The 17,491-nt window shown below is 38.3% G+C and overlaps 1 protein-coding gene across 6 annotated transcripts in view; it reads left to right on the top strand.

Moving 5' to 3' along the window:
- The window catches only part of DICER1 (dicer 1, ribonuclease III), a 98,598-nt gene that overhangs the window by 48,342 nt on the left and 32,765 nt on the right, over positions 1-17,491 (top strand). For all 6 annotated transcript variants that reach the window (XM_074956173.1, XM_074956174.1, XM_074956176.1 and 3 more), the window contains 3 exons: positions 5,569-5,737; positions 7,307-7,779; positions 15,298-15,430. In XM_074956173.1, coding sequence (XP_074812274.1) covers positions 5,569-5,737; positions 7,307-7,779; positions 15,298-15,430 — 775 coding nt within the window. The remainder of the gene's footprint in view (positions 1-5,568; positions 5,738-7,306; positions 7,780-15,297; positions 15,431-17,491) is intronic.

Below are 17,491 nucleotides of genomic sequence, written 5' to 3'. Positions count from 1 at the left end.
AAGATTTTAACTTCTACTTTAGACTTGCAGACTTTAAAAACAAACTTCCCCTTGAGGACACAGTCCAATTTCAGTCCTTCATAGAGGAAGGCAGGCTAGTGGCAAAAACATCCCTACAAGCTGCAGTGGATGGAGCTGACATGGCAGCCAGAGTGGTAGCCACTGGTATAGTTATGAGGTGTAAGTCTTAGCTTCACTCTTGAGGGTTCCCCAGGGAGGATCAGAACATATAGAGGACTCACCATTCAACAAATCAGATTCAGTTTAATGAGAAAACTGATGATTCTCTATGCTTGTTGAAAGACTCTCTAGTCTAGATCAACCATCCACACTCTGGGAATTTACCCCCCGGCCCTGAAGAGAAAACACTGCAGGCAGGTGTATAGACCAAGATCCATCCCCTCCACAATCTTTTTATCACCAGTGTCCAGCCAAGCCTCTGCGCAAGCGGCAGAGGACTCATGGGCTGAAAATCGAGTCCTCTACCCATTCCACCCACTTGCAAAGGGCTGCTTTTGACTCTTCAGTTGAGAACCTCCCATCGTTGTTGATGCCAACAACTTCTAGCCCTATGTCTTTGGGGGCCAGCTCTCACTTTTTGCCCACAATTGGAATGCTATCACAACAGATATTTGGAGTCTAGAAATTATCCACTATGGTTAATCCATCAGACTTCTCTGCTATTCTTCCCACAAATCCACTTCTTGGTTCCTCTTCAGAGATCACTTTCACAAGCAGATTCTTCTCCAGAAGGTGGGTTCTCTTCTCCAACAAGGGGCGATAGAATGACTGTCATCTCAGTATCGAGAGAGGGTTCTGTTCCACATACTTTTTTTTTTTTTAGTCCTCCAGAAAGATGGAGAGTGGATACCCATTCTGGTCCTTCAACAATTGAATATCTTTATTCAAAAGTCAAAATGCAGGATGGCTACACTAGCATCAATAATCTCCCTCCTCTATGTGGGGAGAGTGGTTCATGACTCCTTGACACGAAGGATGCTTATTTTTCATATAGATATTCATCCATCCCACAGAAAGTTTCTTCAGATCCTGGTAGGTCAAGCGCATCAATAGTTGCTAGTCCTTCCCTTTGGACTAGCAACAGTGACCAGGATAGTCATAAAGATTTTCTCTGGGGTGGCAGTCCAAATGAGACGTCACAGTTACTTAGGTTTCCCATATTTGGATGATTGGCTCCCAATAAGTTGCTCCAACAATAAGGTCAGGTTGGTGACTATGTTACTGCTTTATCTTCTAGCAGTGCTGGGTGCCTGCATGAATAAAGAAAAGTCCATCTTGATCCCCACACAGACAGTAAAGTTTATTGGAGTGACATGACTTAATTTCAGCAAGAACTTTCCTCCCCACAGAAAGATTCCAGTCAGTGAGCAATCTGATATCACAGATTAACCGTAGTCTTTGGTCTGCAAGTAAAGTATGCCTATCTTTACTAGACCACTTGGTCTCTTACGTTTATGTGACATGATTCGCCAGACTTCAGCTATGCTCACTACTGGCTTGGCTTTGGTCCATCTACTCACCAGACCAGAACCACATCAACACCAGAGTGACCATTCTCACAAGGATCATCACCTCTCTTACCTGGTAGTCGAATCTGGAACCATTGCAAGTGAGAGTCCACATCAACACTCCCACTCTTAGTGCCACCATCATAACAGACTCATCCCTTCTGGGTTGGTTTGCTCACCTGAATAACCAGACCATACACTTGGACCCTCAGGAGGCCAGACTGCACATCAACCTGCTAGAAATGAGAACCGTCTACCTCAGATTCAGTTTAATGAATCTTGCTCATCAGCTTGCTCTCTTGGTCTGCAGTCCCTCTCTTGCTTCAGGACAAAAAAGACTTTGAAGAGCAACTAGCAAAAGACACAACTAACAGCAACATTTTTTTTTTTTTTTAAAGTACATCAGAAGCAGGAAGCAGACCAAACAATCAGTGTGGCCACCGGATGATCAAGGTGGCAAAGGAGCACTCAAGGAAGACAAGGCCATTGCTGAGAAGCTAAATGATTTTTTTGCATTGGTCTTCACTGGAAACTATGTGAGGGAGATTCCCACACTTGAGTCATTCTTTATAGGTGACAAAACTGAAGGAACTCAAATTCAAGACTGCAGAACTGCTAACTGTGATAAGTAACCTATTGCTTAAATCAGCCTCTGTACCAGATACATTAGCTATACTCCAGTCAACACCAATTTAAAAAAAAAAAGGATCGAGAGACAATCCTGAGAATAACTTCAGTACCAGGCATATTGTTTGAAACTATAGTAAAGAACACACAGATTAATACAATATGTTGGGGGAGAGTTAACGCAGCTTTTGTAAAGGGAAATCATGCCTCACCAATGTATTATAATTTTTTGAGAATGTCGTTAAGTGTGTGGACAAGGGTGATTCAGTTGATATAGTGCACTTGGATTTTCAGAAAGAGTTTGATAGGGTCCCACACCAAAGACTCTTAAGCAAAATAGGGAGTCATGGGATAAGAGGGACTGTCCTTTCGTGGATTGGTAACTAGTTAAAAGATAGGAAGCAAAGGGTAGGAATAACTTCCATTTTCACAGTGGAGAGAGGTAAATAGTGGGGTCCCCCAAGGAACTGTATTGGGGCCAATGCTTTCTATCATATTCCTAAATGATCTGGAAAAGGGGTGGCAAAGTTTGCAGACAATCACCTCCAAAGTTGACTTCGAAGAGTTACAAATGGATCTCACTAAACTGGGTGTCTGAGCAAGAAAATGGCAGATGAAATTCAGTGTTGTTAAGTGCAAAGTAATGCACATTGGAAAACCATCATCTCAGCTAAACATACAAAGTGATGGGTTGTAAATTAGCTATTATTACTCAAGAAAGGGATTTTGGAATCATCGTGGACAGTTCTCTGAAGTTATCTGTTAAGCGTGCAGTAGCAGTCAAAAAATCTAACGTTAGGAACCATTAGGAAAGGGTTAGAAAATAATACAGAAAATATAATGGCACTATATAAATCCATGATACTCTTGCATCTTGAATACTGTGTGCAAGTATGGTGACCCCGTCTCAAAAGAGATATATTAAAATTGGAAGAAGCATAGAGCAGTGCAACAAAAACTTTTAGGGGTATGGAACAGCTTCAGTATGAGTATAGATAAAAAGACTGGGACTCTTTAGCTGGGAAAAGAGGCAACTATAAGGGGCTTTATGATAAATGATGTGGAGAAAATGAATAAGAAAGTTTTACATACCCCTTCACATAACACAAGAAACAGGGGTCACCCAATAAAATTAATAAGTAGCATGTTTGAAACAAACATATGAAGCACATAGTCAGCCTGTAGAACTCATTGCTAGGAGATGTTGTGAAGGTCAAAGGGGTAAGTAGGTTCAAAAAAGAATTAGATAAGTTCATGGAGGATAGGGCCATCAATGGCCATTAGCCAAGATGGTCAGGTACCACCTTATGCTCCAGGTGTCCTTAAACCTCTTGACTGCCGGAAGCTGGGACTGTGTGACGGGATCACTCAATTTCCCTGTTCTGTTCATTTTCTCTGAAGCATCTAGCACCGGCCACTGTTGAAAGACAGGATGCTGGGCTAGATGGACCATTGGTCTGATCCAGTATGGCCATTTTTATATTCCTATGTTCTTTAAAATATGGAAGAGTCAAATAGGACCTGCTACCTAGCTAAATGGAGATGCTTCTCTACCAGGTCAGAGTAACAGCCGTGTTAGTCTGTATTCGCAAAAAGAAAAAGAGTACTTGTGGCACCTTAGTGAGTAACCAATTTATTTGAGCATGAGCTTTCGTGAGCTACAGCTCACTTCATCGGATGAAGTGAGCTGTAGCTCACGAAAGCTCATGCTCAAATAAATTGGTTACTCTCTAAGGTGCCACAAGTACTCCTTTTCTACCAGGTCAGTCAGCCTTCCTCAGACTCTGCAGATATTCCAGTCATGTTAAATTACCTCCTGTCATTGAAGAACTCGGGTCTCTCTCTTAGCTCACTGAGAGTCCATCTCATAGCAATCAGTACTTTCCTTCCTCCAGTAAATGGATGTTCCATTTTTACTCGCCCAACAATAGTGAGATTCATGAAGGACCTTTCTGCCAGTGGTCAAGCCTTACCTCAATGGGACCTCAAGCTTGTCCTTTTAGTACTCACCAAACCACCATTTGAACTTTTAGCTATATGTTCTATGTTCTCACCTTTCTGTGAAAGATGCATTTTTAGTTTTTACTTCAGCCAGAAGAGTGAGCAAGATGGGGGCACTCATGGCAGACCCACCATATACAGTTTTTCACGAGGAGATGGTTTCCCTTCACCTTCATTCTAAATTCCTCCCTAAGGTAATTTCTGAATTTTTTGTCAGCCAACCAATCCACTTACCTGTTTTCTTCTCAAAACCTTTTTCTTTTCCATTGAAGAGAAAACCTTCATTCCCTGGATGTCAGATGTGCTCTGACATTCTATTTCCAAAGGACCAAACCAATGAGAAAATCACTAAGACTGTTTCTCTCTATAGCAGAAAGGTTGCAAGGACAAGCAATATCTTCTCAGAGAATCTCTAAATGTATTTCTGGTCACATCACCACGTACTACTAGTGTATCCATCCCCTGGATGGAGTAAGGGAATGCTCAACGAGAGAGCAAGCTGATTCTACAGCATTTCTGTGGGAAGTACTGATACTGGATGTATGCAGAATGGCTATCTGGAGTTCCAGTCACACATTCACAAAACATTACATGCTACTTCAGGCCTCAGCTTCAGTGGCAGCGGTGGGGACTTTAGTCCTTCAAGCATCTTTACTGCCAGCCTTCTCGAACCCCGTCTCCAGTCTCAATACTGCTTGTCAGTCACCCACATGTGGAATACACATAGGTACTAGCACTCGAAGAAGAAATGAAGGTTTACTTACCTGTAACTGGAAGTTCTTCAAGATGTGTGGTGTCTAGCTTTAGTCCACTACCCACCCTCCATCCTCTCTGCTTTGGATCCCATTGGATTTGCAGTTAAGAAGACGAACCGGAGAGGCATTGGCCCTCACTGCCTCTTACACCCTCAATCTGGAGCACGAGGAGAGCAATTGGGCACTGCTTGTTGAGAATCTCCGGATGCAGGTACGTGGCAGGCATGTGTACCCATGTATGGAATATAGATAGGGTACACATGCCTGCCACATAGAAATCTCACACATTTCAAAGAACTTCAGTTACAGGTAAGTAACATCCATTTCATACATGACTTTGACACTCACTCCTGAAAAATTCAAATATATGCGTTTGGCTCCTGCATAGTGTGTGAATTATATTTATGTAGTCTTTTTTGAGAGATACTAACTCTAAGGCATTAAAAAATAAGTACACTATTTTTGATGTACTATATAATATCTTAAACTGTGTATTCATTTGTTTTCTGTTTTTCTGTTTACTACCAAAAAAATTTTAAAAACTCTCAAATTGGTTATGGCTGTCCTTCCTGTTTAATATATAGCCTTAGTAGCTAAAAACAACTCTGACTTTCAACAGCTGTGGTTGACCAAATCTTTTGCTTCTCTCAATGAAGATATACTTCTCAGCCATGTGAGATTGTGGTAGATTGTGGACCATATACCGACAAAAGCGGGCTGTATGAAAGATTGTTAAAAGAATTGGATGAAGCACTTAACTTTCTAAATGACTGCAACATATCTGTACATTCAAAAGAAAGAGACTCTACGTTAATTTCTAAACAGGTAAGGACATTGTCAGATATAAAACACATACTTAGATTTTTATCGCTGCTTGTTCATTGCTTTCCAAGTTAATTACAGAAACTTTTATTTTAGTTCAGCCAACCTAAAATATATTAACAAAATTAATCTTAATTTCCTGTGACTGATTTCCTTTTCCTGTTTTCCTTTGAACTGTGGGTGAAATCTATTGAAGTCAATAGCAAAACTCCCACTGATGTGAAGGAGTCCAGGATTTCACCCACTAACTCTGTTACTTTAGAACTTTGTCAGATTTGTGGATCAGATATATTTTCTTTTTCATTTTGCATAATTATTTTATTGCTTGTACATTGGACATTATTGTTAAGACCCAGTGACTTTTCCAAATAAGATTTTAATAGTGCAACAACAACAAGGAAATGGTGCTTCAGGAAGTATTCTGAAAAAGTATCCCCAGTTGGTGTCATAAGATGAAATAAACTCTCAGCCAGATACCCTGTTTCAAACTCTTCTGCTTCTTTCAGTTCCCATGTTCTTTGAGTCTCTTGAGTTACAGGAGCATTGCCTACATTACCTGCCAAACAAGCTGTAGAGAAAGGAGTGCAGAATTGCACAGGGATTGCAAAGAGTCTTCCTGATATCTCTGAGCAGTCAGGAATGGAGAGGCAGAGAAGAAGGAGAAGAGAGAAGGATAGTTTTTTTTCAAGTGGAGTTTTGTAGAGCCATAAAAAACCTCATGGTCCAACATTTTAACTGTATTGTGATGGTTCCATTGTAATATTATATCAGGATGTGATGGGTCATGAATTTGTTTTAGTGATATAGCAACATCACAACACAATGTTAGGATGTCACGCTATAGTGTTTATGTGGCATTTGGTCATTTAACTCAATGACAAAGATGCCTTTCCAGCAGGTTGAGTACTGCTGCACTAACCCTATTTAAATTAATTGAAATGAAATTTATTTTTTCTTTAAACTGTTCTTTTCTCTGTTTAAAGTGTAGTTTTCATTTCCTTAGTTTAATTAAAATGGTTTCCTTTGATAGAACAGACTTAATGAGCTCTAGTTAAATACATTGAATAATATATAATGAATGGAGAGCCTTGTTTGTGGAATTTCTTGGCAAATTATCAGTCTCAGATAATGATGCAAAAGTGCCTATGGAAAATATTGCCTTGTTTATAAACCTGTTTCCCCATTAGACTGTGGGGATAATACTGTCCAGTTGCTCATAACTGCATTATGAATTATTTTTTAGCATAATTATTTTGAGGCAGATTTCCAGATTGCAATGGCATCAGACTACAAAATAGTAATTATATCCTTCTTGTCCAAGGACAGAAATGATAAAATGTAGAGTGTAGCTCTAGCGGCTGGTGTTTCTGGTGAAGTATTTTTACGTTTTCTCCTATCAAGTTTGTGGGGGACTTCTAAATGAAATAACTTGTAAATATATTTTACAAAGAAACCAACCACTATTGTGCCTACAGTGAGGATTATCCTCATATTAGAAATGAAAGCCCAATATAAAATGAGTAAATTATTAATATATCCTGTTGAACTGGGGTTTGAATTCATTTGTTGTAGATACTGTCAGACTGTCGAGCTGTGTTGGTTGTTCTGGGACCCTGGTGTGCAGATAAGGTAGCTGGAATGATGGTGAGAGAGCTACAGAAGTACATCAAACATGAGCAAGAGGAGCTGCACAGGAAATTTTTATTGTTTACAGACACTTTCCTAAGGAAAATACATGCACTGTGTGAAGAGCACTTCTCACCTGCCTCACTTGATCTGAAATTTGTAACCCCGAAAGTAATAAAACTGCTTGAAATCTTGCGCAAATATAAACCATATGAGCGGCAGCAGTTTGAAAGTGTTGAGTGGTATAATAATAGGAATCAGGATAATTATGTGTCTTGGAGTGATTCTGAAGATGATGATGAGGATGAAGAAATTGAGGAGAAAGAGAAGCCAGAGACAAATTTCCCTTCTCCCTTTACTAATATTTTATGTGGAATTATTTTTGTGGAAAGGAGATACACAGCAGTCGTCCTAAACAGGTAAAGCTTTTAAAAATGAAAATCTTAAAGAATGTAACATTGACAAAAGGAAAGGTGTTTTAGCGTTATCTAGGAAATTAAGTGTTGTATTTCAGAAAAGCCACTCCATTTTGTGTTTAAGAGTCAAACAAGAGACCTAGAACATTTGTCCAAGAACCAATATGAGCTTTTGAGTAAAATTTTCAAAAGTACCTCAGTCACTTTTGAAAATAGGACTTAGGCTGCAAAATCACTGAGGCACTTCTAAAAATTTTACCCTGTGAATTTTATCCCGTGACCATATATCAATTTGATTCCAGTTTAGTGGAGCCCAAGCTGATAATTGTAAGTTTAAAAAAAGAAAAAGTTTATACATGCAATATTGGAACATTTGGAGTTTACAAAACTCTTTATTCAGAAAATGTCAAGCCCTTGTTTTGCTTATCAGCAACAAAAAAAGGTGGCCACTGGGGCATCTGCCAAAAAATATTGAAGATGTGTGCATACTCTAGTTGCATAAGGTATGTTTCTTTTTTCCTGTAAAAGGTGATCTGCATTAGCCATACATTACACCACTTTACTAGTAAGTACTGATTGCCCCAAGTAAACAATGAAAGAGGTACTTCAGCAAATAAATTCTTTTTTCTGTTTTTAAACCGCTAATATGCTGAAAAAATACCCCCATACAGTTTATTTTGTGCGTTCATCATGTATTAACATTAAATATTTTTACTTACGTTACGAGTTTAAACGAGCGGCAGAGAGTCCTGTGGCACCTTATAGACTAACAAACGCATTGGAGCATAAGCTTTCATGGGTGCATACCCACTTCGTCAGATGCTCTTTGCCACTTTTACAGATCCAGACAAACATGGCTACCTCTCTGAAGTTTAAACAAGATCTCTCATGGAAGGAAATGAAAAGTTATTCCACCTAATGGTACATGTCCTCTACTTCTCCATGCACAAACACACACCTTGCCATTTCCACAGCTGTCATACACCACAGATCTTGCTCCACAGCCTTAGCACTGTTCTGTTTTCACCCTTCTGTTCACATCATTTTACCAGAATATTTTTTCCCCAACAATAACAGTTGGTTGTATAGGAAGATACTAAAGGGTTTTATGCAGAAGGAGGGTTCAACGGTGTGATCTGGGAGGTGAGTTAAGAGTGCAGTTCATGGTTTGTGGTGTACACTGGTTGTGGGTGAAGTAGAAGGTCTGTATTGTTAACTCAATTTTACATTTCCTTGCTTTTGTGGATATGTCAGGAAGTGTGTATAGCAACCCCAACGACTTCCAAATTAATTTTTTTTTCCTGTGGTAATTTCCTGGGTTGTTTCTACAGCTTAATTAGGGTGGGTAACAGACCTGTGGGGATGCAAGGACACCAAGAGAATGTTATCCTTTGATAGTTGTGCATGAACTCTTCGTTATAGGATAAAATCTGCAGAAAAACCTCCATGGGGGAGCAACCCTTATGTGCAACCAACCCCAATCAATCAAGCTTGCATTCAGCAGTCCCTATCAATCAGGCTTACATGTACCCTCCCTCTCCTCATTCTCTTTTCCCTCTCCTCACCCCACCAGATCAATCAGTGGAATTTATATGAGCCTGCGCCTTGCACTCATCTTTCAACCACTCTCTCCCATTCCAATCAGTCTTCTGTATACCCATTCAGCAAGCAAGGTCATATGCCCCATCAATCAGGTTTGTGTCCACTCCAAATACATTTGCCGTTATAAAAATAGTGGATAATTGCTAAAAATGACCCTAAATCCAAAACTGTCCTTAAAAACAAAAACAAACAAAAGCACCCTCTGTTGCATTGGGGCTACTCAGGATCCACCTCTCTACCAATTTTTGTGTAGATAGACAATATTTTTAATAGGTATCAGTCAACAAGGAAAAGTTTCAGAGCCCAAATTTAAAGACTTCCTGTTTAGTTTCTCTTCATAATTTTTTTTACATAAATTCCATAGAAAATTCAGAGGACATAAAAACTAACCATGTTTGAAACTTCACACCAACTGGTCTCCTCCATTTAGAGAGAAACAGGATTTTATGCTGACTGTTAAGCCCATTTTGGAACACAACTGTGGAGGCACTACTAGGCACCTCCATAATTTTTTGTGGGGTCAGTTTTCCCAACTGTAAGACACATTGGCTAAAGTCGAGATTTGGTAAAACTTTGTTGCACTCATAAAATGTTTTCATATCTAATTACCTGTTTGCATCCATAGACACACACATGAAAATGTCTGCCATGGATGCACATATGAATTCTGAAGAGGCATGAATTAAGCCATGTCTGTTTGAAGATTTGGCCCACATTTTATTGAAAAGCCTGCAGCAGTTACAAGAGCTTATTGATTTTTGTTCAGTGGAGTTTTCAGTAAATGCTTGCTATACTTTTTTTTAAAAAAACTGCATAGCTAAATAATTTTATTTTGGAAAGAAACGTAATGTTCTGCACCTGCCAGTACTTAATATTTATTTGGAATTTGGGCCTGATCCAAAATCCACTAAAGTCAATGGAAAGACTTCCATTGATTTCCAAGTTTTGAATCAGAACATTTATGAAGTGTGTTTTAATTGAATGTACACTTTAATTATTTGATCACTTGACATATCCTTTGAACTGTGCATTTCCCCACATGCACACTTTCAGTGTATTTTATCCTTTTTCTTTGCCTTTTTGCACCCATAAATGTTCATGGAAGTGTATTATGTGATACAAGTCAAGTCTTCCAGTGAAATGAATACATGTTTTTAATAACTTTTTAAAAGGTCTTTACATTTAATGAAATCTGATAAATAGGCCTGGCAACCTGAAATAAATATTACATTATACTTCAGGGAGTAAAAGATTATGAAGTCACAGTTCATATAGACTACTAAATTATAAATTTGATTCAAATGCTATTGTACTTTTTCCATTGCACTGTACATACCTGCATACTTTACATGATATATAAATCAAACTACACCCTGGCTGCCACAACACTTCAAACTTACAGTACATTTTATTTATTTAAATTTATAAAGAATTAACAAAAAGGCACTTATCTTAAGACTCCAGACAACCTTCACATGAGTTATGGTGACCAAAGTATAAAATGAGCATTGAGCATCTAACTCCCATTCCAAAAGTCAACCACTGAACAAAGATTCTCAAAAAAAGTCTCCCCACACTCACACAAGTTCCAAACTTAAGCTGCATCAAACTCTTCCCTCTGTGTAGAATCATATGGTTAAAATATGGTTATATACCATAAGGGTTATCGAGTCTAACCCCCTGCCAAGGTGCAGGATTTGTTGTTTCTAAACCATCCAAGACAGCTGGCTATCCAGCCTCCTTTTGAAAACCTCCAGTGAAAGAGCTTCCACAACCTCCCTAGGCAGTTTGTTCCATTGTCCTGCTGTTCCAAAAACATTTGTGAATAGATTGGGTTTACAGATTACTTGGAAGGTCAGCAGATCCAAGGTGTTTCAGACCAAAGGCTGAAGACCCCTCACTACTGCCAGTTCCTTGTCCTTTCAGTTGAGAGGGATTCAGCTCAAAGGCATCCGCTGATTGCAGTTGCAGCAATAGGGCACACAGAGAAAGGCATTCTTCCCAAATCAGAAGATCCCAAAACATTTAGGGCTTTATAAGTCATAACCAACACCTTAAATTTCACCCAGAAGCCAATAACCAAGCTCTGCACATCATGAAGTGGGGCCAGATCAATATATAGGCACTGTTGACTTGTTTTGCTGCTGTTATAGTAATAATTACACTTGGTCTACAGCTCCTGGAATTATGTAATGGAGTCTGATACTGGTGGTAAAAAGGGGTGCATGGATATGTCTACACTGCAATTGAAAATCCTCGGTTGCCTTGTGCCAGCTGACTTGGACCATGTTTAATTGTGGTGTAGACGCTCGGGCTGGTGGGAGAGTCCCAGAGCTCAGGCTGCAGCCTGAGCCTGAATGTCTATACCTCAGTTAAACAACCCGTTAGCCCCAGGCCTCCGAGCCTGAGTCAGCCAGCACAGAGCAGCCTTGGGAGTCTAACTGCAGTGTACACATACCCTGTGGCAGAAACAGGTAAGCATTTAATATGAAATGATACTTAACTACTAATCCCTTTCTTCAGAAACAGTATTATTGCCTAAATTGTAAATATTACTGGTCAAACCAAAAATTTGCCTAATCTGTGTATAGTAATGATCACGTATCATTTTCACCCACTAGTTACAAATGCACAACAAAATCAGTTGTCATAAATTATTAGATGTGTGTTAAAAGCATTTGTTCATTCATTGCCGTAGGTATATTTTAACTTGTATTTCAGTTGTGTACCTCGGGAAATGTGGGGGGAAAATTCTATTTAAGAAGGTTTTTGTTATACTTTTTACTGTTTTTTGTTTGTCCATATTAAAAAAACACAGTATATGTGTGACATTCCTGGGTACAATCCAGACTAATGAAAAGTTCTGTCACCCTGCCTTGCACCATTGGGTGCCTTACAATGCCTTGCTGAAGGGGCTCCCACCTCTGCCACTCACAAACAGCCTTCCAGCATGCAAGCCACACCCTGTGTGTGTGTAACTACAGCCTGCCAGCCACACTTGGGTTACACTCTGGCTCTCCCCAGCCTTGGTTATACTGCAGGGTGCCCCCAACACACCCTCAGTCTTAGATTTCCCCCCAGAAATCTGCCCAGCCCTCTCCTGAATAATACAAGTTTTATATAAAGTCCATTATTACTTTAATAGAAATAATATACATGCAACTTGCCATCCCAACTGGATTTTTCCAGACACTTCAATTTAAACACACTTGCTTAGCTAAAACAATAAAACAAGTTTGTTAACTAAAAAGGGAGAGATTTTAAGTGAGTACAAGTAATGAGGCATAAAAGTCTGAAATGGTTACAAGAAAAACAAAGATAAAATGCTACTGGAGTGCTTAACTTAACTTAACACGGTTACATTCAAAGCAGAGCTTTCTCTCCACATCCTTCTTAGGATCAGGTCAGGACCCCTTCTCTCAGAATCCAATGAATGCTTTCTTTGTTGCTTCAGGTACTGTCAATGCGATGGATAGGGAGAGAGAGGGAGGTGCCTTGGGGTATTTATCCTTCCTTTTTATAGTTTCAGTCCCCCCCCCTTTGAAAAACATTTCCAACTGGGTACCAGGGAACCAAAAGTCTATGGGGAAGGATGATTCCTACTGCTTGTTCCTCACCAGTTTGAGCTTCCTTTGTTTCCCTTCCTGCTTGATGACTCTGTTTACTGTTTAAATGCAAATTAAGCAGATCACACATTCCTTTGTTTGAGATAGACCTGTTTGCCAACCTCAGTTTGGAACACATGGAGTTAACACCATATAGTAGAATCTTATAACTTCACATACAGTGTTACCACATGCATTTTATCAGGAGGATACTGACCAGCAAATTGAGATTTTCAAATGATACCTTACAAGGCATATTTGTACAAAGATAATTACAATACTGTGTAGGTTGTGAATACATGGATACATTCTGTCACAGTATATTACTAGTTTATGGTCAAAAATAGAAGAAAAGAGCTTAATACATTTTCCTGTAAGTAATTGCCTGTGAAGTTGTGCACTATGAAATGTTATATCTCGATGTCATTAATTGTATATTTCTCTACAAGTGAAGTGCATTAAGACCTAATGGAATCTTTAAGTAGAAATCCAAATTTGAGATTTTTCTTTTGATCATCTTTGATGGGATAAAAGAGCTTTAGAATAGGAATGTCATCTAGAAGAAGAAACAAAGGTAAAGATTTTCAGGGTCTGACTTTCCAAAAAAAAAAAAAAAAATCGGATACATAACTGCCCTCCCAATTTTCTGCAATATCCCTTTCTAATGGTTGGACCAGGGTGGGATTGATGTGTTCATACAGCCTTTGACTAACAGACTCTGGGTCTTTTAACACAGGCAGTAAAGACACATTTTTAGACCCGGAGATTCCAGGTTCATCCCCCACTGCAGAGGACTCCCCATGGGGCATTGCATTTCAAAAGCAATTACTGTGATTATACACACACATGTATTTATACAGACAGATGGCTAGTTGCTTAACTTACTCATGAAATCAGTGTTGTACAGACAAACTTTTAGCTTATTAGGCCTATAAGAAGAAGGGGAAATACAAAAGAAGAGACCTATCTAAAAATGAATGCAAAAGGATGAATAAATATGTATAATCATATAATCCATGCTCAGTATTATTGAGGAATTTATTATTAATTTCACCAATTAATTGCAAACATATTTAGGTTAAATAAGAAAGATACATGTCTATTTTTAATCAGAGTGCTAAACATATCTAGTTTCTCAAAACATTACAGCAAAGTCTTAAAACTTTTTGTCATTAGCATATATGAACAGAAAATATAATTTAAATTATGCAGATATTTATCCTTAACATTAACCTAATGATCTTACATTCCAACAGAATTATCCATAACAGTAAAACAATTTCTGTATATCTCACCTTTTTAATACTACCTTACTTAACCTGCAAAGAATCAAGAGGGTCTTGAACTGTTTTGTGCTGTGATTGTGGAGTCAGTGTCCTTTTGGAAGCTTTGTTAATTTACAGAGCTAAGCCTTGATCATACAGCTAGCCCTTGCTGCATGGGATCCACCCACACAGAGATAGTTGCAGGATACGGGACCTTACATTTCATGTTCAAGATGTTTTTATTTGTGTGTATGTGTGTGAGATATACACACATGCGCTTTTCAGTTTGCTTTTCTGTTTATAAATGTTTGCATATGTACACCTATACAGAATACACATTCAGTGTAGTTGACAACGCCACAACAGATAAAGATGTCAAATGTTTGAGTACAGAGGTTTGTAACATTTAGAAGAGATGTGAACACTTGGTGCTGGTTTCTTAGGTTCTGTCCTTCGTAGATTTTGACCAAATGACTAGTGACATGGGACCCTGAATTCTAGGGTGTCCAACATGTATGTCTACACAGGGATAAAAAACCTGCTGGAGCCCAAACTTGAATGTCTACACTGTGATTTTTAGACCCACAGCCCAAGCTCAAGTCAGATGATGCGGGCGAGCTGCAGCTGTGTTGCAGGTCTTTTACCCCTATGTAGACATACTCTAAGAGGGGCCTTTTTGTTCTGTTGGGGATACTTGGCACTTCCTGAAGAGTAAGTCCCTTTAAAGGTGTCTCAGTTTGGGCACCCAGAAACTGCAGAATCCCAAAATCACTGGTTCCTTCTGAAAATCTTGGCCTTCAAGTACAGACTTCTCCATACTAGACCCAAAGCATGTGCATACATATGCAGTCCATCTTTGATTATCCCTACAGAAGTTTTCACCATAAACTTTCAGTTTCAGAAAAAAAACATACTAAGGCCATCTGTATATACGTTGGCAAAATACCCGATTACCAAACTTCAATTTTTAATATAGGTCTTACAAACGAAAGATTAACTTTTCATTTTCTCAGCTATGCCCAACTCCAAAATGTATGTAATATTCTTAGGTTGATAAAGGAAGCTGGAAAACAGGATCCAGAACTGGCTTACATCAGTAGCAATTTTATAACTGGACATGGCATTGGAAAGAATCAGCCTCGTAACAAACAGATGGAAGTGGAATTCAGAAAACAAGAAGAGGTAACTTAATTGAAAAGAATTCTACGATACTACTATGTTCAGAATCATTTCATTTGCAGGCAAAATCTGTGTGCAGTAACTCCTGGAATCTCAGGAAGTATTCTGACTTGACAGATCTGCACATTTGTTTGTGGTGCAGATGTTTTTACAAAAAATGTGTTTAGAAAAATTGGGTGGTCAAGTTATATAATCAAATAGAATTTAAAATGGTCTGTATAACTAGTTTCTTGTCTTGTCACATCAACCACTTAATTCTCCTCTAATGAGTTAACAGTGCTACATTACTGTTTCACAGAAAATAAAGTGTTTTGGAATTTCCTGACTGCAGTGTAGAATATTAAGCTCTTTTGTAATAACAGTAAATTGCTGATCATTAAAAGCTCAGATTTACATTGAGTCTAGTGTCGAATAAAAACCCATGGTCTTGAATTTCATGTTGGGACGTTTTAAAAAAAAATTAGCTTTAACTGTGTTTTGTATTTGAACTTGATAAAAGCCATATTTATAACCTGAACCCCCGTAATTGCCTTATTAAAAACACTTAAATCACCTACCCTGTTACAGCTTGACGTACTTTGATACCAGTAGCTTATTAAATTCAAAGAAATAAAATTTAACACTTTTAAAAATACAAACATAGCTTCCAACTTGATGATAAAATCTATGAAAATGGAACGTCCTAGCACTCTGAAATCTGTATTTGATTAATTGGGCTGGGTGACTGATTAATTTTGCATTACAAGGTTTGTTATAATGTATTATTGGCCAGGATCCTTTTAACAATAAATGTTGTGTGGAATGTTTGTTTGGCCTGTATGCATGATAGGGAGTGGGGGAGCATTCACAAATGAAAGACTTATAATATTGCTCTGTCTTTTTTAAGGCTGTTGTTAAATGGTGACGTGGTGTAACAGATATTAAGTAGAGTCCATTAATGATTTAGCAACCAATTCATTAAAAAAGCCAATGGTTATTTTAATAAGATCCTAAAACAAAAGTCAGGGAGGACCAAAATTAGGGAGTGTATTAGTGTTTTAGCTGAAGGGAAAATATTTAGAAAGAACCCTCAGATCTATCATTTAAAATACTTTCAATTTAAAAACAGTTGAAAAGTTAATCTTTGTTAATCCTATTTCAAAATTGAATCTCTTTTGAAAATTAGTATGCCCAACATTGCCAGAAGCTGGGAATGGGCGATAGGGGATGGATCACTTGATTATCTGTTGTGTTCATTTCCTGTGAAGCGCCTGGCATTGGCTACTGTTGGGAGACAGAATACTGAGCTAGATGGACTTTGGTCTGACCTAGTATGGCCGTTCTTATGATCTTACCTACATTGACATTTCAAATTAGTAAATACTGTTGGCAATTGTTCAGTAACAAACTTGATTTAAAAAAGGAGTACTTGTGGCACCTTAGAGAAGGTGAATTTTCTTTTTGTGAATACAGACTAACACAGCTGCTACTCTGAAACTTGATTTAAAAAGTAGCCTAAAACCACGTGAACTGCAACAAGTAGTTTACTGTAGTTTATTGTGTGGGGGAGGGAGGCTGTTTCTTCCACACATAGTATAATGAGCTATAAATTCTTATGGCTTTTTTCCTTTTAAGTGAACCTAATTTTTACTTCCTTTTTTATTCCTTTTCTGGATTTTACAGAATAGTTTGACATTGTTCTTTTTGCAAGTATTTTTGTCAGGATTTCTTATTTCAGTTTGTTTTTATATAACTGTTGTGACTTTTCTTTTAGCAGGTTGACCATAATTGTTCCTTGATCCTAGTGAATTTAAACTGTTGTTAGCAGAAACATCAACTGTGGAAATTGTCATTTCCAAAAGTGATGCTTCAACATCAGAAATGCTGATTGGTTATTCCCAAATTATTGATTTCAGAAATGCTTTTCTGAACACAACATTGCTGGAGCATAGCCAAAAGATATGTAATATTGTAAATTAAGCAGGTTTTCCCCACCTGCATGATTAGAGGTTCCCACATTTTTTTAGATTCCCTCATAATTTAATATTTAAGATGTAATTCCTAGGAAGCCATATTGTCTTTCTG

This window comes from Natator depressus, chromosome 6, assembly GCF_965152275.1.
Source record: "Natator depressus isolate rNatDep1 chromosome 6, rNatDep2.hap1, whole genome shotgun sequence".
NCBI classification, from domain to species: domain Eukaryota; kingdom Metazoa; phylum Chordata; order Testudines; family Cheloniidae; genus Natator; species Natator depressus.
This window is presented reverse-complemented; position numbering and strand designations above follow the sequence as displayed.